Source organism: Tursiops truncatus, chromosome 11 (assembly GCF_011762595.2).
Source record: "Tursiops truncatus isolate mTurTru1 chromosome 11, mTurTru1.mat.Y, whole genome shotgun sequence".
Taxonomy (NCBI): domain Eukaryota; kingdom Metazoa; phylum Chordata; class Mammalia; order Artiodactyla; family Delphinidae; genus Tursiops; species Tursiops truncatus.
Genome location: NC_047044.1, coordinates 20,182,588 through 20,207,147, shown reverse-complemented (window position 1 = coordinate 20,207,147; position 24,560 = coordinate 20,182,588). Strand labels below are relative to the sequence as shown.

Genomic DNA, 24,560 nt, shown 5'->3' with positions numbered 1-24,560 from the left:
TAAAATGTTATATATGATTCAGTGCTATTTAGTAAATTTATAGTTATGCGACCATCACCACAATCCAGTTGAAGAACGTTTCCATCATCTCCAAGAGATTTCTCATGCCCTTTTGCAGTCAGTTCTGCTCCCCGTCTGCATCAGTTTTGAAAGCAAAAGCAATATACATATATCGAATAGTCAGGATTTCCTCTGGGGAAACACCTGTGTGCTTGAAGCCCCTAAGGAGAATGATCCTCTTCTACAATGATATTTTCTAGCATTTAATTTTTAAATTTTTTATTTTTCGGTCAAGGGCAGTTTTTATGGATACTGACAACAAGCAGATACTTTCTGACTCCCATCTGTATTTAATGAAAACATGTATAATACCTGTCACTTGCACCTGCTGACGTGGCTACCTAACTTTAATATGTTCTTTAATTGGCCTTTTCCCTGTCTTCAGTCTGACGCCAAACTTCCTTTCCATCTCAGTCTCTAATTATTTTCTTATAAAACGTTGGTTCTCCAGCCAAAGTGGTCTGTAGTCTGTTCCATCAGTCTGCATTGACCTGACCTTCTCTTATCTCCAGCTATTGAAATCAGACCCCCCCCACCATCAAATCCTGACTTGAATCCATAGCTTCCACATACGTGCCCGGGCACCTTGTCCAGAAATCAGAGCTTTGTACTCTGAACACGTCTGGCATCCCATACCACTTATGTCACACAACTTCTGTTATAATCGTTTCTTCTAATGTAATGGTGTCTCTACAAACCTATAAACTCTTCAAGAACCCCATCTTAAATATCTGAATTTTCCTAGCTCCTAAAATACTGATTAAGACAAAAGAGACACTCAGTATTTGTAAGTAACTGTGGACAGGGAAAGAGAATGAATTCTGTACCAGCTTTTTGTTTAAAGTAAGGCAAAGATTGTTTGTAATCTATTTCAATCTGGGACTTAATGGAATTTCTACTTGGTGTCCTGATTACTTCTACATACTTCAGTTGGCACAGGAACACGTAAGATTAACCTTTTACCCCAACCCAGTATAAGTATGGATATGGGATAGCACTGTCGATTTTGTTTTTGTACCACCTCCCTTCACTCTACCCTCCTTTGAACACGGAATGAGAAAGAAATATTTTTCTGACCTTTACTAGTTCTCTGTGAAGATTTTGGTAAAACGTATTAGAAACCGAGATTACTTCATTAAAGACCAGCAAGATCTTGGGGTATATATAGTTTATTTGGTCTCATGACTTCTGCTGTTACTTTTATATCTCCTGAGTCAGGCTCTCCAGTTATAAATTTATTCGCTTTCTGTATGACATCTTCAACAGCCTGGATATTTTCACTTGACTGTTGTTGAAATCAAAGTCTACACATTCCTGTTCAAGCCAGCTCTTCTCATTCATTTGTGTGTTCAGTAAATATGTACTCAATGCCAGGCTTTGTTTGTTTGCCCAGTTTCTCACGGTGATACCATCATTCTTCCCATCACCGAGATTTGGCCACTTAGAGGCATCTTTGACCCAGTTGTCTTCAAGGACTTTACATCTTTTTGATTCTGCTATTCACCTACTCAATCCAGTGACTACTTATTGTACACTGTGTGTCAGGCTTGAGATGCACTCACAAATAAACCAGATAAAAACCCCTCTTATGAAGTTTACATTTTATCAGGGGGACAACATCTTGGGCGTGGGGCTGGCATGAGCGAGGAACAGTGTGGAAGCCTGGGTGGTGCAGCAGCGTTTATAGGGGGAGAGTAATCAGGTGATGTCAGAGATGTGGTAGTAGGGGACCTGACCGTAAAGGGCCTTGTGGATACTATAAGATCTTTGGTTTCATTGCAGGGACTCTTGAAATGTCTCTTGGGTTCATCCATTGCCATTTCCTTCTGCCACTGGCCCTCTTTCATGCCCTTGTTTGCCCAAACTTTTATGACTTGACTAACTTCCTAGTTGGACTGCCAGCCTCTTCTTTCTTCCTTTATATCACCCTATACTGGTGCCCAATTTCTCTTTCTGAAACTATTCATTTCTTATTCAGCCAACACTTATTAGTACTTGCTATGACCAAGGAACAATTAGGTGCTGGGGATATGGCAGAAATAGGAGAGATATATTCCATGCTCTTCTTTCATTTGGGAAACCAGTTTAAACAATGTGATTATATGAGTCATTATTTAGTTATAGCTGCATGGCTGTACGACCTTGAGTATGTTGCGTAGCCTTTCTGCCCCTATTTCGTTATCTATATAGGATGGGGATAATAGTTCCTACACCACAGAGTCGTTGTGCTGATTAGATGAAGTAACATAGTAAGTGCTTACTTAAATGTAAGCTAGAGTCCCCACTCCTTTGCTTAGTGTTCAGAGCCACCTGTTGACTTGAATAGCTTTATCTTGAGCTGCCTTCCCTACCCATATCATCCTACTTCCTTTAGACAGACCAGCCTCTCTGATAGCTCTCTCTCTTTTTTATTTATTTATTTTTGGCTGTGTTGGGTCTTCGTGCACGAGCTTTCTCTAGTTGCAGTGGGCGGGGGCTACTCTTCAGTGTGGTGCCTGGGCTTCTCCTTGCGGTGCTTCTCTTGTTGCAGAGCACGGGCTCTAGGCGCGGGTCTGAGTAGTTGTGGCACGCGGGCTCAGTAGTTGAGGCTTGTGGGCTCTAGAGCGCAGGCTCAGTAGTTGTGGTGCACGGGCTTAGTTGCTTCGTGGCATGTGGGATCTTCCCGGCCCAGGGCTCGAACCCGTGTCCCCTGCATTGGCAGGTGGATTCTTAACCACTGCGCCACCAGGGAAGTCCCTCTCTGTTATCCCTTGACTGTGATCACTTCTGCCCACCCTGTGTTTGCTCTTGCTTTGATCTCTGGCAATATGCACTCCATTCCCCACCTGGATTCTTCCTGTCATTCAGGGATCACTACAAGTTTCATCTTTTCATAGTCTTTCTTATATGCCCAGTGCCACCAATCCTAGGGTTCTTAATGTCTATGATCTTCAGTCTTCTGTTTGACATGTGGGTGTGATGGTAATCGAATGAGATTTTAAACTGCTAATGTTATTATACCTGCTACATCTTTCTTGCATACCTTGCACAGTGTTGGGCATATAGTTAACATGTAGTACATCTTTATTAAAATGATGATTAATTAAACATGTCTTATTTTCTCATTTATAGCATGTATAGTACACTCCTGGCTCATAGAAAACTACATATAAGAAATTTTGCTGCTGAAAGCTTTACTTTTTTGATGAGAAAGGTTAGTTTGATCATTTATGTGTTTATTGCTCATTAATCCTCAAGAATCTGATGAACAGAAGCAGATATCTTTTATAGTATAGTTATTATGGACTAATATTTTTTATATAAAGAGAAACCTGTTACTGTTTTGAGTTTATCTCACCATAAGGTGGTTTTTGCTCACTAATGTGAAATAATTGGGGTTACTCTTTTATTCTTACTTAGTGTATATATATATTCTCTAATTCAAGTCAGTCTATGCATGAACAGTGAGATTAACAGAAATTTTTATAAAAATTTCCTGGAAGGAACTGATTGTATAGTGTCATTTGTATTTGTTTTTAATAGAGTTTTTGTAATAAAACAAAAACATTGCTATTAAATTTCTTTTATACTCATAAAATATAAGCATACTATTTACTTTAAAAGATAGACTGTTGCCTTAGGTAGTTTTTCTTGGTACATACCTTCATATTATACCAATGAATTAATCACTCTTTTGTGTGACATTACAAGTGATAATGTACTCTTGCAGCAGTTTGAAATCATTGCAAGTGTCACTATTCCTTTTAGAATTTTTATCCTAATTACGTTTAAATATGAATCTTTAGAATAGCAAATAATAATTATTCATTAGGATATATTTATGTTGTAAATACAGTTTTCCATCTGCATTTTGTGTTTCAGGTTTCTGATAAAAATGCACTTTTCAATTTAATGTTTCTTGATCTTGATGAACATCCGGAAAAAGTAGAAGGAGTTGGACAGTTGCTCTTTGAAATGTGCAAAGGAGTTAGAAATATGTTTCACTCCTGTACAGAGACGGTAAGTAACTGGGAGGAGTTCCTTGAATCTATGTGAAAGGGATTAAAAGAAAATAGATAAGATTCACACAGATGACATGGAGAGAGGATTGCCTAGAATAAATAGAAAACATTCAGTGGGGCGCATTAGGGCTTTAAAAAACAGTGCTTACCTACTGTAGGCCCTGGGTCATTAGGTATTTTTCATTTAAAAAGCAATCACTGCTGGGGCTTCCGTGGTGGTCCAGTGGTTAAGACTCTGAGCTTCCACCGCAGGGGGCACGGGTTTAATCCCTGGTTGGGGAACTAAGATCTCACTTGCCATGCAGCACAGCCAAAAAATCAATCCGTCAATCAAAAAATTTAAAAAATCACTGCTCTCTTCATCCTGGGTGCTAGAAGGTGACATAAATTGATCGATGAGGGGCAGGGGATATTGTGTGATAAAATTCCCCATCCTAGTTTGGAAGTTCTTTGGGGACATGTAGTTAACCACCAGAGCTGCCATATCCTTGATTATCCTGGATCGGATTTTAAGGTAGCTTGAGCAGAGTGGGGAATAATCAGAGAGGGAAATACCAATGTAATACTTGAGAATAAGAGTGTGCATGTTCATTTTCATGATTCTTGGATTCCCACAGGCAGTGAAGCTAATTTTGCAAAAGCTAGGACCAGTTACTGAAACAGAAACTCAACTTCCATGGACTTTAGTTGGAGAAACACTCAAACACATGGTCAAATCCACAGTGTTCTACATCTACAAGGAACATTTTGGTATATTTTTTGAATGTTTGCAAGTGAGTTCTGATTTTTAAGTATTTGTGTGTAATTAGGAGTCTAAGAGTTAATTGTTGTTCTTAATTAAGCAGATCACTCCTGGATATTTTATAATTGTTGTCATCATATTTTTATGTACTTACTAGGATTTTCCTTACCTCTATCCCCTGTACTATTTTTACTTGCTTTGATATCTTGAGATGCAGTAGAGCATAGTGGTTAAGAGCACAGGCTTTGGAGCCAGAGTCCTCTGTTTGAATCCTGGCTTTGTCACTTACTGCTAGTGTGCCTTGGGAAAATTTAAGCCTCTGGTCCTCAGTTTTTTCATCTGGGAAATGGGGATAATAGTATTCCCTGCCAGTGAGGATTATGAGGAAATACTCGTAAAGAACTTACAACAGTGCGTTCAGAAATGTTAGCGGTTATCATTAGTGACTCCCAGTAAATGTGTCTTTTTCTTTCACAGAAAAAGAATGTGAAAATTTGAACTGCTTCACACAATATTTTCATTATTAAATTAACAGATGAGTTTGATCTTTGGTAGTTATTCTTTCTTATAAATTCTTCATTTGCAGGCATCACTCCTGGATCTACATACAAAAGTAACCAAGACTAACTGTGGGGAAAGTTCTGAACAGTTTAAAAGGTTGTTAGAAGCATATCTGATACTTGTAAAACATGGAAATGGATCAAAGATAACCAACCCTGCTGACGTTTGTAAAGTGAGTTCCCAACTTAATTTGCTTAGAGCCTATTCATTAGAAGCTGATTGCTAAGTGTGCATTGTTTTTCCTTTTATTTTACAGGTGTTGTCTCAAACATTACAAATAGCCCATCTCTCCAGATCTTGCCAGGCGACCCTCTTGGATGTAATTTCTGCTTTGATCCTAGGTGAAAATATTTCCTTGCCAGTGACACTCATCAAAGAAACCATAGAAAAAGTAATTTACTTTTGCAAATATTAACTGAGTAGTTACTACTATGTTTAGCGTTGAGTAAGCCTTCTGGGGAATATAAATGAAACTTGGGAAAGGCTCTGTCTTCAGGGAATTTATAATCTTGTTAAGGAGTTGTGAATCGCGTGCTTTAATGGAAATAAGCAAAACAAAATGTGATAAAAGCTAAATCTGTTCAGCAAATATTCACCAAACAAATATTTACTTAACCAAGTTCAGGCTATGGACTAGATACTGTAGAGTGGACACTTTTATTTTATTTATTTATTTATGCCTGTGATTTTTTTTTTTAATTAATATTTTTAAAAAATTTATTTATTTTTATTTTTGCCTGCGTTGGGTCTTCGTTATGGCGCGCAGGCTTTCTCTAGTTATGGCGAGCGGGGACTACTCTTCGTTGTGGTGCGCGGGCTTCTCATTGCAGTGGCTTCTCTCGTTGCTGAGCACGGGCTCTAGGCACGCGGGCTTCAGTAGTTGAGGCTCACGGGCTCTAGAGCTCAGGCTCAGTAGTTGTGGCGCACGGGCTTAGTTGCTCTGCAGCACATGGGATCTTCCCAGACCAGGGTTTGAACCCATGTCCCCTGCATTGGCAGGCGGATTCTTAACCACCACACCATCAGGGAAGTCCTGCCTGTGATTTTTTATTGTTAGGGAAGTGGGGCCCTGGGAGTATGTAGTTAAAATCTGTTGAATCAATCTATTTATGTCACGTCGAAACATAAAGGTTAATTCTGTCTGGGGTTGAGGGACAGAGAAAGCTTTTCAAAGGACTAATATTTTGGATAGTCGTTGAAGGTTAAATAGCAGTCTGCCAGTCAGAGAAGGTGTTAAAAACTCTAGGAGAGAGAATGGCAAAAATGTGTTCAAAAATCTATGTTGCTGGGCACATGGACACATGAAGTGTGATGTATATCAGCAAGGCTTTGCTTGCCTTTGAAAAGTTAGGTTGGATTTTATCCTCCAAGTAGTGGAGGGCCCTGGAAAAATGTTAAGCAGGGAAATGATTTAGTGAGATTAGAAGATGAATTGGAGGGAAGTGGAATTGAAAATAGATCAGTTAGGTTCTTCCTAGCTTCATGTAGTGCAACAGTATAAAGTTTAGAGGAAGGTGTAAAGTCGTGCTACTTGCCCTTTTGTAATTCTCTGTAGCTGGGAAAGAATGGAACAGCTCTTAGGCAAAGCCCTGGGTAATCACTAGAAACACAGCCCTTCGCATTTGTAAGTCCCTTTGGAGAAGGCCGAGCACTTAGAATACTGGTTGAAGTGTGCCCACCATACCTTTACTCTAGTAGCTTCTTTCCCGAGGAGGAAGGCCCAGTGCCTGTGTCTCACACCTGGTGTGTCCATCTGCACAGTGGCAAATTCAACAATCCAGTTCTTTTTGCCTTCCATGACTATTTTAACTTGTATCAAGCATCCCACACTTCCTGCCTGCAAGTTAGAGGATCTTGAAGGTTTCGGATGTTTTTATTTTCAGGAATGGGAAAGTACTCTCTTTGTATTTACATTACTATTCTTTGCCTGTGGTCCACAGATTTTTGAGAGCAGATTTGAAAGATGCTTAATTTTGGGTTTTTCGGAAGTCATGTTTGCTATGAAGCAGTTTGAGCAGGTGAGTGAGATATTAAGTCTTGGATTTGTTTTGTTTTAAATCTGTCACGATAAAATAATCAATTTTAAAATCCTGTGATTTTGTTTTTTGAGAGGAACAGAATAAGTATTTGATGTTTTAGTTCATGTATTTTTTTTTAAAGCAATTATATTCCAGTTCTAGGTCATATGTGAAACTTTATCCCACATGCTAAGCATTTTAAATGATACTAGGTAACCAATTTGTTTTTCTAATAATCTTTTAGGAAGTTATAGAACAATGTGATAAATTTGAAAAAAAATGGCTTAAGGAACTTAAACTGTGAATTTGAAGCATAGAAAATAGTTTCTGAAACAGTTTGCATAGGACGAGGGTTATGAATTCATTTCATTGCTACAGAATGAATTGCTACCTGATAGAATGAGGTAGAAATCTTTCTCATCAAATCCTGAGTTTATTTTATCCTTGCCCCTCACCCTCATCAAACATTTGCCACACCTTCCAACTGGTGATTCTGCAGTACACTTCATGGAAATCTCTGTATCTCTTCTCTCATTTTTCCCTTTAGTCTTTAATAATATATATTTTCATTTGTCTCAGGAAAATACTTCTTTATACATGTCCTAGCCCTGTTGCTTCCTGCCCAGTGAGGGCTCTTTATTTCTCCCAGGTTTTCTTAAGCAGCTGCCTCTTTTCTGTCTCCCCTGTTCCCTGTGGTCTTTTTTTAAAAAACTTATTTTTATCAGAGTACTCTCTGTATGTTGTTTAAAAGGTTGCACAGGGCTAAAAGGCACTCATTTCACTCCCACTCCCATCTTCCTCACCAGGAACAAGCACATCTAATGATTTTTAGCTATTTTTTCCTAGTATTTACTTTATATTTTTAAATCATCTGAACATACTGCTTTGCCTTGACTCATTAGTTTTAGTCCTCATCTGTAGGCTTCCTCCTGGGTCGGTGGATTTCTAGTTCTTTTACGCTTCTCATCTGCTCAACAGAGTTACATTATAAATTTTGGTTGAATTCATATTCATCAAATACTTAATCCCTATAATCAAGGAGTATTTTATAATTACATTCCCTTTTTTGTATACCCTTTCGTTTTTCCTGAAGTTACCAATTGCCTCATTCTTTAGAAACTTGAAATTGCTGGTGGGTCTGCCAGCAGCATCACAGAATGCCTTTCACGTGGCAAACTGGCAGAATTTTGGTAGCTCTTTGCTTTTCTCTTTTCTTTTTAGGAGACATTCCTCCTAGAGCCTTTCAAGTCTGAACATGTTGCTTTCTCTGCCCACTGCACAGATGTCATACTAGGACTTGCCTCTCTCCTGTTTCCTGGGTCCCGTGTCTTTCTCTTATTGTAGTTTCCCCTCTTATTTTGATGAAACACATTCTCCAGAGGTTCCTGAGAAAGGGTGAATGGAAGTAAAATTTTGAGATTTAGTGCATCTGTAAGTGTCTTTATTCTCTCCTCAAACTACATCACCAGTACGCTGGGTACAGCATTCTAGATGCTGTCGTTTTCCCTCAGTTTTTCAGGCATTGCTCCATTGTCTTCTGGCCTCCACCATTCCTTTGCAGAGGTCTGATGTTATTACGATTCCTGAGCCTTTATTTATGATCTCTTTTTTTCTCTGTGGAAGTGTTAGAATCTTCTCTTCGTTAGGTGTTCTGAAATTTATATCTGTTGTTAATAAGTGTGATTTTCTTTCTTATTTTTAGCTTTTTCTACCCAGCTTTCTCTTGTATATTGAGAATTGCTTTCTGACTGATGACGCTGCAGTCAAAGATGAAGCTCTGGCCATTTTGGCCAAACTCATTCTGAACAAAGCAGCACCTCCCACCACTGGCTCCATGGCGATTGAGAAGTACCCTCTGCTTTTCTCAGAACAGACAGTGGGGTAAGTTCTAAGTCTTTATTCCCTGTATTCTTGGTAGGATTACCCATTTAAAAATAATGCATTCAGAATACTGTAAAAACGGAAGATCTACATGTATTAACTGGAAAGATGTCCGTGATACATTGTTATGTGAAAAAAGCAAGTTGTAGGACTTTCCTGGTGGCACAGTGGTTAAGAATCCGCCTGCCAATGCAGGGGACACAGGTTCGAGCCCTGGTCCAGGAAGATCCCACATGCCGTGGAACAGCTAAGCCCGTGCACCACAACTACTGAGCCTGCTCTCTAGAGCCCGCGAGCCACAGCTACTGAGCCCACATGCCACAACTACTGAAGCCCGCATGCCTAGAGCCCGCGCTGCGCAACAAGAGAAGCCTGCGTACCGCAACGAAGAGTAGCCCCTGCTTGCCGCAGCTAGAGAAAGCCTGCACACGGCAACAAAGACCCAATGCAGCCAAAGATAGATAGATAAATAAATTTAAAAAAATAAATAAACCAAGTTGTAGAAGAGTACATGATCCCATTTTGCAAAGTTAAAACCAAAAGTATATATAAGCATAGGAACACGTGTGAAAAGGGTACAGAAACAGGTTATTTAACTTCAAGAGCGTGGTAAGTGAAAGAAAGAAGTCACTATTAATTTTCTTAACCTTTTATTTTAAAACAATTGTATATTCATGGTTAATACTAGAAAGACTGTATATCAAGGTACAGTGACTTTTAGAAATTACCAGTAAAATTCACTTAGTTATCTCTCATAATTTCCAAGCATTCGGTATCCTGATAAGTATGAAACAAAAGAGAATGCAACTTTTTTGTTAACTTTAATGATTAACAGGTATAGGAATAAAAACCTGATATTCTACTTCTATTCTGTAATAAGTTAACCAAACTGGACATGGAGGATTAATTATAAAAACAGATCAATTTACTTATTGTTTCTGTGACTTTTCTTTCCACTGGATTTCTGTCTTTTAAATAGGACTGAGGTATAGTTCATTGGCAAAAATAGAGGCAAACAAGAATACCGCCAAAGTAACAGATACCTAAAACTGAATGTCATATTAGAAAATAATGTTGGGTAACCACTTATCAGATTAAAGCCTCAGAGAAAGTTACTTCTTGCTTTTTTTTGGCCGCATGGCATGCGGGATCTTAGTTCCCCAACCAGGGATCGAACCCGCGCTCCCTACAGTGGAAGAGTGGAGTCTTAACAAGTGGACCCCCAGGGAAGTCCAAAAGTTACTTCTAAGTCATAATCATTTTAGTGACATTTGTCAAATTCACTGTGATTCCTTTGCAACATCATTCTACACATTTGTGAAGCAGTAAAATTCATGTCAGAAAGGAAAGGGGGGGATGGAGGAAGTCAGTTCATGCCAATAAATTACCTCTCCAGTTCTTAAACACATGTCCATCAGCACAAAATTCAGAAATAATACCTAAAACTGGAAGAGAGTTGCTTTAAGTTATGAAGCAAGTTAAAATAGAAAATAGAAGAAAATAGAACCAATGGGGTTGAAAAAATTTGTCACTGAAAAAATCAGTAAATGAGTCACTTTTGTTTAGTTATTTGTATTCAACTGTCACCACCAGTTCCTTCCTTCCCACTAATGCTCCATGCATGGGAAGGAACCAATTTTATTTCAAACTTCAGAGGGCTAGAGCGATTATATCCTCTCTTACTTTAAATATTTGTTTATCTTTTCTTCCTTCAGATCCAGTATAAGGCAGAAGAAGACCAGATCCAAGGGAGGAAAGGAACAGATCTCAGTATTAGATCATCTTTTATCTATAATTCAGTTACCCCCAAATAAAGAGAGTACTTACCTTTCATGCTCTTGGGCGGCCCTTGTCGTGTTACCTCATATTAGGTGAGAAAATCAACTGTGTTTAATTGTGAAAGGTGTTTTAGCAAGCTGATGAAAACATTTATTAGCCATTTTTTGCCATTTCATGAAAAAGCCATTGAATGCTAGTTTGAGCATTTCCCTTTTTCTCCCCACTTCTTGGACAGACCCCTGGAGAAAGAGAAGGTGATACCCCTAGTCACCTGCTTCATAGAGTCACTCTTCATGACTGTTGACAGAGGGAGCTTTGGAAAAGGTCAGTTACAGTCACGATTTGTTCTCTTGTCTGTCTTTTCTGGCACACCCAGAGTAACTGTAAACACATGGATACCAGAGAATAGTACTGCCGTTGTGTTGTGTTCTGGCAGAACCCCCTGTATGTAAATAGGGAAAAAAGAGGCTGAGATGGAGGCGTTACCCTTGTACCTCATAATGTGGTGGCAAAGTCAGGACAGCTTGAACATTTGCTGAGTCCAAAGGTGTAGTAGTAGAAGGCTTCCATGGTCAAAGAAATCAGACTCAACTTCAAGTCCCAGCTTGTGTCTTGTTCCTGTCTTCCACGCCCAGTCTAGCCCTGGTATACACTTGTGCTCCAGGCATTTGCTTACCTAGAGCAAGACACTTTCTTGTATGTCCCTCTGGCTACCATTGCACATGTGTCCCTTCTGCCTGGAGTCCTTTCTAGGTCTTTCATCATTTGGTGAACTCGTACTTAGCTTTCAAAACTCAGCCCAGGGCTTCCCTGGTGGCACAGTGGTTAAGAATCTGCCTGCCAATGCAGGGGACACGGGTTCGAGCCCTGGTCCAGGAAGATCCCACACGCCGCGGAGCAACTAAGCCCGTGCGCCACAACTACTGAGCCTGTGCTCTAGAGCCCACGAGCCACAACTACTGAAGCCTGCGTGCCTAGAGCCCATGCTCCGCAATAAGAGAAGCCACCGCAATGGGAAGCCTGCGCACTGCAACAGAGAGTAGCCCTCGCTCGCTGCAACTAGAGAAAGCCCGCGCGCAGCAACAAAGACCCAGTGCAGCCAAAAATAAATAAAATTAAAAAAAAAAAACTCAGCTCAAACACAGTACCTCTAGAAAGGTCTTCATGACTCATCCAGGCAGAAGTAGACTGCCCTGCCCCAAACACCATTTCCTGTTGTATACTTGTCCAACTCCCCCAAGTAGCTGAGAACAGCAATTTAAAAGTAGGTATTTTGATCAAAATAAGATTAATAAAAAAATTTTGCTACAAAAATAAGCAAATAATAGTAGGTATTTTGTTTTATTCTAGCATGGTATTTTTTTTCCTAACACATGTGTATAGTAGTCATTCATTTAAATATTAATTGCTAGGTTCTGTGTTAGATACCAAGCAGACATGTTAGAGAATAAAGTAGACCTGCCCCATTTCCAGTGCTCAGTAGCCACATGTGGCGAATGGCTACCATATTGGATTGTGAGGACATTTGGCAGAAGTAAGTATAGGGCCTTTCTACCACTGCAGAAAGGAAGTTCTGCTGGATAGCCCTCTTCTAACTAGAGCAGGTGTTGGCAAAATATTTGTGTAAAGGACAATACAGTAAATATTTTAGCTTTTGTGGGCCACATTCAGTCTTCAGTCTTTGTGGCATATTCTGTTTGTTTGTTTGTTGTTTTAAACAACCCTTTAAAAATGTGAAAAGCATTCTTAGTTTGCCGGCCATATAAAAACAGACTACCCGCAAGTTTGTGGGCCATAGTTTGCCAACCTCTGGTCTAGGAGTAAATGATCATCTAATTAATATAAATTGAGTCCGTTATACGTAGTAGCCATTGGATATGTGATTTCTTATAAATTGGAGTCATAAAATCAACATGAGTTTTACACAAAGATAATTTCGTAGCTTTTGAAAAGTCTAAGTCTATTCTCAAAAGTTCTGATTTTGATAATACCAGTTGGTAGAACCATTGAATTTTCTCCTCATCTCAGTTGAAGGGAACATACATTTTTATTCTCCATTTCTGAATATATTTTTCTCTTAAGAAAGTTAAAATATAAGACTTGGAACCTCTTTTCAGTTCCTTTCTGTTATATTCTGACATTTGACAGATAATCCTTTAGATTCACTTTAAGAACTCTGTATAAATACCAAGTGGTAGGTAAAATGAGATGTCTATAGTTATTGTGTCAAAGAAATAATGTGTTTTCTCCTGTTTTTCTGCCTTAAGGAAACTTATTTGTTCTTTGTCAAGCTGTAAATACTCTGCTAAGTTTGGAAGAATCTTCTGAACTTCTTCATCTGGTTTCTGTGGAATGTGTGAAGAATTTAGTATTGTGAGTAAACATATCTTACATTCAGCTTAATAATGAATGAAATATAAAGGCTTCTGTGTTGGCAAAATCTTGGATCTATTTTTTACCTGAGTTGTGTTCCCGTAGGAAATTTATTATTGATTTAAATCCTCCAGTTAAAATAAAAACATTTTTGGATACAGTCTTTAAATACAGATTCATCTTTGTGAAAGGGTATTTTACTGTGTATGTAAATGAGTGTTGCAGAGTGAAGTGGGTGTATAATGCTGGTCACATGACATGGCACCATGGCTCCAACATACACGTTTCTGCTTTCACAGTGTTTCTCGGCTTGACACACTTAGCCCTTCAGAAAACTTTCCTGTGGTCCTTTTACTACATAAGAAAACAATCCAGTTTTGGGTTTTTTTAAGTTTATTTTGATTTGGATCATAGCACAGGGCGTTACTGAGAGCCATTCATTGCTCAGCTTAGCACCCTTTCTAAAGGTCAGGCGTTTTAAAAGTCTTGTAAAGTAGTTTGCTTCTGTTTCTGGAGTCTAGTCCGTTTTATTTACATGCTTTTAACAACAGATTTGCTCATTTACTTCATTCAATAAGTATTCATTGCTTTTCTCATGTACCAGGCCCTATTCTTGGCACTGGGAGACACAGTAAATGAAACACACAATTCCCTGCCTTCATGGAGCTAACACACTAGCAAGAAGATACACTAAACAAAATAAACAAGTAAAATATATGGCATGTTAGACAGTAGTAAAGTCGGGACAGGGAGAGTCTGGAGGCTGGGGACAAATAGGAGTTTTAACTAGGGAAGGCCTCACCGAGGAGATATTTGAGCAGAAACCCAGAAGCAGCAAGGAAGTAAGCCCTGGGGATGGGATATCTGGGACCTGGGGTGCTCTGTCCCAAACCCAGGGAAGGTATGAGTGCCGAGGCTCTGTGTGGGTGCCTTGCTTGAGCAGCAAGGAACTATCGTAGCTGAGTAGAGCGAGGAGAGGGTAGGAGGAGAGGAGGATATGGGGGGCGTGGTGGCAGGCAGTGTTTGACCTTTGGCCATTGTAGGGCCTTGGCTTTTACTGTGAGTGAAAGGGGAAGCCACAGGAGGTGTTTTTGGCAGGAGAGTGGCGTAGACCAAAGTAGGATCACTTAAGCTGCTATATCGAAAAGAGACTGAAGGAGGATAAAGGAGACCAGTTAAGAGACTTAGTGCAGTAATCCAGAATCTCTGTACATTCCCCAATCTGGGCAAGGCTACTGTCTCTCTATTGTTAATTGAATTGCTTTAAATTTTTTTAAGGAGGAGTTTTTCTTTGTTGTCTTCCTACTTACCATATTCCGTATGTGTTCCCTTTTTTTTTTTTTTTGCGGTACGCAGGCCTCTCACTGTTGTGGCCTCTCCCGTTGCGGAGCACAGGCTCCAGACGTGCAGGCTCAGCGGCCATGGCTCACGGGCCTAGCCGCTCCGCGGCATGTGGGATCCTCCTGGACCGGGGCACGAACCCGTGTCCCCTGCATCGGCAGGCAGACTCTCGACCACTGCGCCACCAGGGAAGCCCCCTTTTTTTTTTTAAGTCATTCTATTTAAACTTCTCACACTGTATGCTTTGGTGGGAACAATTTAAGGTATCTGTGGAGGTTTTAAAACAGAAAAGCACGCATAACAGAGTGGGATTTGTCTGTCCCTTGTGGAAGGCCAGCTGGCCTCCTGGGCAGGTGCTTTTAACCTAGGAGGCCCAGAAACCTCTAATAGGAGCGAATCGGCTTGGAGGGTGGCAGTGCAAGTTTTCATTCGTGAAAGTTGTAGATGCAGGCCTCAGTGCTGGGTGCTGCGCTAGCTACTGGTTACGCCAGAGGTTTCACAGCCAAGACAACCTGGATTTGAACCTTGTCTTCATCACTTACTAGCTAGATAGCCTTGAGTAAGTTAGTTAATCTCAACTTTATTCTCTCTCAAAAGGGAGTAGCAGTACTTCCCTCGTGGAGATTGAATTAGACTATGCGTTAACAATACACAAATTGCATTTATTGAATTTTTATTATGTGCCGGTCACTCTTCTGAGTACTTTCCGTACATTATTATTACATTATTATTGTAATCCTCACAACAATTCCCTGAGGTATAGGTACTGTTAACATTGTAGAAGGGGGAACTCGAATTCTTAAATAAATCCAGAACCCCAGCAGCTCAGCACCCGCTGCCAGTCTGGTCTCAACCTCCATCTCTCACCTGGATGACTGCAGTAGCCTCCTAACGAGTTTCCTTGCCTCCATCCTTGCCCTGCTGCTGTCTGTTTTGTACCCAACAAGGATCATTCTTTTCCGTGAAAGGGAACATGTCACTCTTTTGCCAACAACCCTCGGAAATAGTGATTTTCAACCACGGGCCATTCTGGAGACGTTTTTGGTCATCACAGCTGGGGACTGCTACTGGGGTGTGGTGGGTAAGGAGCGCCCTGCTGTGCACTGGACGACCTCACAACAAAGAGTCACCTGGCCCGCGTGAGCAGAGCCACTGCTGAGAAACCCTGCTCTCGTGGTACCCAGCCTACTCGGGATAAAACCCGCAGTCCTCATCATGTTCCTCGGGGCTCTGTGTAACCTAGGCCCTGGCTTCTGACCTCGTCCCCAGCCACTCCTCCTTGTTCACTCCGTTCCAGCTGCACTGGTCTCCTCGATTCTCCTCACATAGGCAAGCACACCTGTCTGGGACTTGGCATCGCTGCTCCCTCTGCCGGGAATGCTTTTCTTCCAGGTGCCTTTTGGCTCTCTTCTTGACTTCCTTCAGTCTGTGCCTTCCGTGACCACCCCCATATCAGACAGCACTCCTCTTCACCCCCTCGCCCTCTCCCCCACGCACCAGTCTCTCAGTCCAGCCTCCTTTTCCTGAGGTGACCTTCCCCTATTAGAATATAAGCTCCAGGAGGATAGGGACTTCTTCCTTGGTTTCCTGCTATAGCCAGTATCTAGAAAAGTCACTGGTACATGGTAGATACTCAGTAAGTATTTGTTGGAGGATAGCACATAGTGGTTAAGTGGCTTGTCCAGGGTTACATGGGTGATGATGATGATGGGCTGGCTTCAAGCCTGGGCTGCCCTACCCCAGAGCTGATGTGCCGGCCCCCTGCTCTGTACTGCTTCCCTCATAGCTCAGTACCCGGCACATAGAAAACACTCAGTGAATAGTATATATCCCCCCTTATGTCACTGTCACTTATGAGTATGTGGATTGAAAAGACAGCATTTGACTTCAGTCAAAACACCGTATTATAATCCTGCTTCTGCCTCTGGCTGTGTGTCTGTACTCGAGCGTGTGGCTCACTGTTGGTGGACCTCAGATTCTTCATGTCTCAAGTGATGCTACATGTCCACGTAAAACTTTCATCTGTTCCCTCTTACATTCCTTTCATCAGTGATAATTTTCTGTGGTTTCTATTATAGCCTAAGTCCTCTGTGGTGTATGGTACAGTTTGGATCTAATAAATATCTCGTTGCAGAGCGTTTCCTTTGGAGCCGTCTGTGTTGCTGTTGGCTGATCTCTATTATCAGAGATTATCCTTATGTGGCTGCAGGGGGCCACTTTCAGAGGAAGCTCTAATGGAATTATTTCCCAAGTTACGAGCAAACATTTCAACTGGCATATCCAAGGTACTATGGTTTTGTGGTGTGTTCTCTGCCTCCCATCTTTTGTTTTATGCGTGTATTGCCAGTGGTTGTCAGAGCTCCTTAATCAGAAAATGCTGCTTTGGGGTGGTTTCTATTTAAAGCAGTGATTCCTAAACACTGACCTACAAACTGATTGCAGCAGGATTAATTGGGGCGCTTACTAAAAATATAAATTCTGGGTCCCAACACCCCCAAATTCTGATTCTGCAGGCATAGGGTGGAAGTGACATATCTGCATGATTTTTCAAAGCTCTGTAGGTGATTCTGCTGCTCATTCAGGTGTATAGAAATACCTGAACATGTTATTTAGAAATAAAAATCATTAATTTCAGTGGAATTGTAAGCTTAATCAGATTCTTTGCGCTTATTTACAGAGATGCCTATAGTGTTATAGTTCAGAGAAGCAGCACCGTTTTATGAGCAACCTTATCTTCTCAGTCTAGTCTGGTCATTAATTGTTCCAAGTACCATTTGAATAAGGTGTTGGTTGGTGTTGAATATGAAATAAGGAATAGAATAAACATGTATTACTCTGACAAGTGGTATATCTTTCATAATTCCATGAAACTTAGGTCTCACTGACTCTTAATCAGTTTCTTATGTTTAAATAGTTGGAGTTTGAAACATGCCTTTTAATTTCTCTAGATTCGGCTTTTGACAATAAGGATCCTAAACCACTTTGAGGTTCGGCTTCCAGAATTAACGGAGGTATTTTAACTGTTCATTTTGGGTAACTTTTAAAAAATGTAACTTGACATATTGTTTTCCAAAATGATAATTTTGCAAAAAATTCAAATACCGTGTAAATATCTATCACAAAGTTTGAAAAAAACTTTTTGCCATTCTTATTCCCATCCCCTCAGCAAGGCCACCACTGAAAATGCATAGTTAGTTGGTGACTATTCTTTCAGACTTTTTGTATATACACACATAATTTAAACAAATGGTGTCATGCAAGTTTTTCCATATCCGTACCTCTAGCCCTACCTCATTTCTTTTGAAGTTTGAATAGTGCCCCACAGTTTAAAATATTGTATTTAACCAGTTCCCTCTTGATGGACGCTTAGGTGGGTTGTTGGTAGTTTTGCAGCATTTCTAATAATACTGCCGTGAACATCCTTACACAGATACCTTTGTTCAGGGAAACATTTCAATAATGCAAATGACTACTTCCAGAAGTAGAAATTACTTCTACTTAGAAGTAGAATTGTACAGTGAAAGTATATGTACATTTTCTGTATTTCAAAAAATATTGCCAGTCAACTTGAGTGATTTTGAGAATTACTTTCCTGTTTTTTACTTGTCATGTCTCTGCTAGACACTAAACCTAAATTATCTACCAAAAAGTAAATGATGTGAGGAAGAATGAATCATTTACTCAAAAAATGTATTGCTTATTTAATTTAAAACATTAACATATGCCAGTTTTTCTTTTTTAGACTTCTGTTCACATTTAATGTTCTTTTTGGAAAATCAAAATACTGACCTGCCTCCTGGTTTCCTCTGGTTGTTCAGGATGACGAGCTCTCAGAGCGTCAGTCTGTCTTTGCTGTATTACGCCAGGCAGAACTTGTGCCAGCAACTGTGAATGATTACAGAGAGAAGCTTCTTCATTTGAGAAAACTAAGACATGATGTGGTACAGACTGCAGTCCCTGATGGGCCATTACAGGAGGTAAAAACAGTGTTTGGGGTTTTTTTTTTTAACTCAGTTTATACTTTAAGATCTGTTTAGCTGGCATTTGAGAAAAGAGAAGCATACTAAATAGTCACCAAAAAATTTAAAAAAAGAGAGAGAGAGAGAATTTTTAAAAGCAAGAATTATAAAAAAAGAATTTAAAACTAAGTAAATACCCAGTTCTGTTCAATGCTTTGAGTTAAATGGCTCCACAGCCTTTTCAACAGTAGAAATAATTTACTATCCTCCCTTCTCCTGATTATGTGTGTAGTATGTGAGGGTAGGTAGTAGGTGGCAGCAGGAGGAACAAGGTCAAGTTGACAGCCTGATACTCTTCTCCAGATTTGTTCACTGCTGCAGGACGTCAGCCCTCTACCTTTTGTACCAGGGATTTTCCGTCCATGACCCTTGAGGATACATCACTATCCCTTTGGGAAGAAGGCCAAGTGGAGGCATTCCCCTTTCAAGCAGAGCAGTTCTGTTCTTAACCTGTTCTGTATATTAGCGTCCTGTGTTATGTTCCATTTGGAAAGGGACTCTGCTGCTAAGGTAGACACAAGCACCCCACCCCCAAACAATAATAGAACTACCACTTTACATGATGTTTCCTGAGTGCATGGGGATGCTAGTAACAGTGACTGTCATTCCAAAAGGCGACTGTGAAAGCTTCAGACCCTCTGAACTGAACTCTTAATGCCTAGTTTTGAGAACTCACACATCTGCTTATCAAGCCTCAGCTGCCATTCACATAGTGCTTTGCTGGGTTCTTTGACACCTGTGCTTTACTGATTACCGTTCAAGTTTTGTCTTGTCAGGTGATGGCAGTATTTGTTAGGAATGAATTTAATCATAAGTCAAATCTGTTTATTCAAATATATCCTTTATTTGTGAACATCTGGAGTGAGTTTGAATACTATGTTTTCTTAAGTGATTCTTCTCTGTTAAAAAGTGAGTGACATTTTGGGAAGAGGAGGAAAATTACTGTACCTGAATTTTGGATTGCACCTGCAAGTTTTTTCTTAAAGCAGAAGCTTCTTTCCAAACCTCAGGTTGTCCAAGTCAGGATCCTTGCATTTTGGTGCTGATCTAAACTAATTTCCTATGCTTGCAGGTGCCACTTCGTTATCTGTTAGGCATGTTATATGTTAACTTCAGTGCTCTCTGGGATCCTGTTATTGAACTCATAAGGTAAGCGTGGGTGAAATGGATGAAGCTGTTGTGCTTTCACTACTGCAGAATGATGATGGAGCCAGTATTATACTCTGGGGTGTGATTTAAGTGAATGGATGCGTATGGTATTTATAGCTACCTTAAAGCCTTTGTGGGACAAGGTGAAGAAAAAGTAAACGTTACTTATTCTATCTGATACCTGTATTATTGAATTTTTTTTACAGTAATAAGTACTGTATAATAATTGTATGCTTTTATTTATATATATTGAGTCATTGAGCCAAACTTTAATTTAAAAATTAAAAATTTAATTTAAAACCCTTGCTGTCTAGTATCCAAAACCCTTTAGCTCTAAAAAGGACGTTCATAATCACATAAAAAATACATATGTTGTGCCTCGTTTATAGAAATCTGTCCTTCTGCAGGCATTTGTCTTCGGAGGGCCTACTCTAGCTTTTTGTCAGATTGGAAATATATTATGTGTGGCCTCTCAAAACCCTAAATATTAGACCTTAGCAGAACAGGCATTTTGAAAAATAAAGTACAAAAGTTGTTTATGACCCCACATTCAGGGATAACTTAATTAGTATTTTAGTTATATCCTTTCACTTTTTTTTTGTATGAGATATCTCAAAATAGGGTCCATACCACGGGTTTTATTTTATGATCTTTACTCTTAGTTCTCATGCACGTGAAATGGAAAATAAGCAATTTTGGAAAGTCTACTATGAACATCTAGAAAAAGCAGCTACACATGCTGGTATGTAAAGGGATATGAAGGAGGGGACTGCGGGAGGAAATGGTTGTTTAACTGTTTAATTTCTATTGCTTAATTACACATAAAATTGGAAAGCAGAAATGAGAAATGTATTATCTTTGATAACCTTTGGATACTGTTATCATTTGCTTGTATTACTAGAGAAAGGAATGCCATTACTGGCAGAAACACATAGGGTAGTTGTTAACATTTCTCTAGTGGTTATGATGACCTCTTTTCTTTCAGAGAAAGAGCTGCAAAATGACACAAGAGATGAGGAGAGGTCCATTGGAGATGCAAGTTGGGAGCAGACACAGGAAGGAAACGTTGGAACTCTTTATCATGAGCAGTTCGCATTGAAAACCGACCTTCAGGAAAGACTGGACCATACCAATTTTCGGTTTTTGCTCTGGCGAGCTCTGGCAAAATTCCCAGAAAGGGTAGAGCCGCGGTCCAGGGAGCTTTCCCCGCTTTTCTTGAGATTTATCAAGTAAGTGTTCTTGCCTAGGAATACGTCTCTGGTAGGGTGTGAGGAAGAGAAGTTGCAAAGTATTAAATTCCCAGATTGGCTGAGTTCTTTTCTTAAATCTGTCATCTTTTCAAATCATTGGCACCTCTCTAAAGCACTGACTCCATCAGATAACAACTAAACAACTTTTGTTTACCACTTAATCTTACATAAACCAAAATTTAACCAGCCCACAAACGCTATTAATAAAAAATTGCAGATTTCAAAGAAAGAAAGGCCTTACCGAGTTAGATCAGTGTACAATGGCCTTGTTATTTCTTGCCCTATTGTTGTTTTCTTGCCTGCCTGGGGCTGAAAATTACTTTCCAGTAACTCAACCTCAGCCACTCTGTTTTGAACCTCTTGACTGTTTCCCATGATGCCGAGGAATGTGCTCTCAAAGAATAACAAGAACTTTCTGGAGCACTGTTTTATTTTGACTAGGTATGCTGTGTGAGAGTCAGATTGCTTTAAAACTCTAAAGATAAGGGATGCGGTATATAGAACAGTACTAGTCAATCAATAAAAGTTATGTTTTCTGGAAACATTTCATTACATGGGAAAATGCTGTAGGGTTAGGTTAGGCAGGCTACAGACCACAGCCAGCCAGGCTAGTTCAAGGAACAGCTAGGGAGTCTTGTGGCTATAGCAGGGTGATCCAGGAAGAAAGTAGTTGGAGGTGAGGGCAAAAATTTAACAGGAGACTGAATATGTGTAGGGCCTTTAAGTTTTTTACTGTCAGTGAAATGGAAAGCCATTGGGAGGTTTAAGCAGAAGGATGACATGACTTAAGTTTTCTTGAGGATTTTTCTGGCTGCCATGTTGAGAATGGACTGTAGGACAGCAGTGGTGAGAGCCGAGGGACTGCAGAGTAGAGTTGGGAGGAGACTGCAAAAATCTGGGCAAGAAGTGATGGTGACCAAGGTGGGAATAGTGTAGATGATGAGAGGTAGTTGAATCCTTGACAACTTTTGAAAGATTTCAATTCAAAAAGATATACTTTTGAAGAATTGCAACTAGATTAGCCTGTGGGACTTACCAACAGATCACTCGTGGGATGGGGGTTTGGGGGGTGCATGAAGGAGGAAGGGGAGGAATCAAAGATGTCTGTAAGGTTTTGGCCTGAGCAACTGGAAGAACAGAGTTACCATTTACTGAGATGGACAGAAATGCAGAAGTTTGCTGACTTGTGAGGAAGATCAAGAGTTCATTATTTAAAACATGTTAAGTTTAGGATGCTGAATAGACATCTAGGCACAGATCTCAAGTAGGCAGTTGAGTGTAGAGTTTAAAGTTCAGGGGAAAGGTTTGGTTTAAAGATAGTAAATTTCAGACTCATCAGTATATGGATGGTTTTTAAAATTATGAGACAGGGAATGAAGTCACACCTGGGGGTTTAAATGTAGAGAGGGAAAATTTCCAAGGACTAACAGCAATATTCAGAGGTTGGAAGATAAGGAATCAGCCAAGGATGCCAGGAAAGAGTGATAGAAGAACCAAGACCACTTAATATCCCTTGAAGGAAGTATTTCAAGGAGGGAGTAAACAGTGGAATCAAATGTGTCTGAGACATCAGTCAGATGAAGAATAAAAATTAACCGACACAGAAAGATAGACAAGATGAAAAGGCAGAGGGCTATGTGCCAGATGAAGGAACAAGATAAAACCCCAGAAAAACAACTAAATGAAGTAGAGATAGGCAACCTTCCAGAAAAAGAATTCAGAACAATGATAGTGAAGATGATCCAGAACCTCGGAAAAACAATGGAGGCAAAGATCGAGAAGATGCAAGAAATGTTTAGCAAAGACCTAGAAGAATTAAAGAACAAACAAACAGAGATGACCAATACAATAACTGAAATGAAAACTACACTAGAGGGAATCAATAGCAGAATAACTGAGGCAGAAGAATGGATAAGTGACCTGGAAGACAGAATGGTGGAATTCACTGCTGCGGAACAGAATAAAGAGAAAAGAATGAAAAGAAGTGAAGACAACCTAAGAGACCTCTGGGACAACATTAAACACAACAACATTCTCACTATAGGGGTCCCAGAAGGAGAAAAGAGAGAGACAGGACCAGGGAAAATATTTGAAGAGATTATAGTTGAAAACTTCCCTAACATGGGAGAGGAAATAGCCACCCAAGTCCAGGAAGCACAGCGAGTCCCATACAGGATAAACCCAAGGAGAAACACACCAAGACACATAGTAATCAAATTGACAAAAATTAAAGACAAAGAAAAATTACTGAAAGCAGCAAGGGAAAAACAACAAATAACATACAAGGAAACTCCCATAAGGTTGACAGCTGATTTCTCAGCAGAAACTCTACAAACCAGAAGGGAGTGGCATGATATACTTAAAGTGATGAAAGGGAGGACCCTACAACCAAGATTACTCTACCCGGCAAGGATCTCATTAATATTCAATGGAGATATCAAAAGCTTTACAGACAAGCAAAAGCTAAGACAATTCAGCTCCACCAAACCACCTCTACAACAAATGCTAAAGGAACTTCTCTAAGTGGGAAACACAAGAGAAGAAAAGGACCTACAAATACAAACCCAAAACAATTAAGAAAATGGTCATAGGAACATACATGTTGATAATTACCTTAAACGTGAATGGATTAAATGCTCCAACCAAAAGACACAGGCTTGCTGAATGGATACAAAAACAAGACCCATATATATGCTGTCTACAAGTCACCCACTTCAGACCTAGGGATACATGCAGACTGAAAGTGAGGGGATGGAACAAGATATTCCATGCAAATGGAAATCAAAAGAAAGCTGGAGTAGCTATACTCATATCACATAAAATAGACTTTAAAATAAAGAGTGTTACAAGAGACAAGGAAGGACACTACATAATGATCAAGGGATCAATCCAAGAAGAAGATATAACAATTATAAATATATATGCACCAAACATAGGAGCACCTCAATACATGAGGCAACTGCTAACAGCTATAAAAGAGGAAATCGACAGTAACACAGTAATAGTGGGGGACTTTATCACCTCACTTACACCAATGGACAGATTAATAAGGAAACACAAGCTTTAAATGACACAATAGACCAGATAGATTTAATTGATATTTATAGGACATTCCATCCAAAAACAGCAGATTACACTTTCTTCTCAAGTGTGCATGGAACATTCTCCAGGATAGATCACATCTTGGGTCACACATCAAGCCTCAGTAACTTGAAGAAGGTTGAAATCATATCAAGCATCTTTTCTGACCACAGTGCTATGAGATTAGAAACCAATTAAAGGGGAAAAAACATAAAAAACACAAATACATGGAGGCTAAACACTACGTTACTAAATAACCAAGAGATCACTGAAGAAATCAAAGAGGAAATCAAAAAATACCTAGA

The 24,560-nt window shown here is 39.8% G+C and overlaps 1 protein-coding gene across 1 annotated transcript in view; it reads left to right on the top strand.

Moving 5' to 3' along the window:
- UTP20 (UTP20 small subunit processome component) overlaps positions 1-24,560 on the top strand; it is a 92,280-nt gene that overhangs the window by 4,162 nt on the left and 63,558 nt on the right. The window contains exons 6-21 of the mRNA XM_019952567.3: positions 3,172-3,253; positions 3,922-4,059; positions 4,679-4,834; positions 5,390-5,536; positions 5,621-5,755; positions 7,305-7,382; positions 9,085-9,263; positions 10,979-11,134; positions 11,278-11,366; positions 13,310-13,415; positions 16,891-17,041; positions 17,705-17,767; positions 18,575-18,733; positions 19,848-19,924; positions 20,587-20,666; positions 20,910-21,153. Of these exons, the coding sequence (XP_019808126.2) occupies positions 3,172-3,253; positions 3,922-4,059; positions 4,679-4,834; positions 5,390-5,536; positions 5,621-5,755; positions 7,305-7,382; positions 9,085-9,263; positions 10,979-11,134; positions 11,278-11,366; positions 13,310-13,415; positions 16,891-17,041; positions 17,705-17,767; positions 18,575-18,733; positions 19,848-19,924; positions 20,587-20,666; positions 20,910-21,153 (2,040 nt within the window). The remainder of the gene's footprint in view (positions 1-3,171; positions 3,254-3,921; positions 4,060-4,678; positions 4,835-5,389; positions 5,537-5,620; positions 5,756-7,304; positions 7,383-9,084; positions 9,264-10,978; positions 11,135-11,277; positions 11,367-13,309; positions 13,416-16,890; positions 17,042-17,704; positions 17,768-18,574; positions 18,734-19,847; positions 19,925-20,586; positions 20,667-20,909; positions 21,154-24,560) is intronic.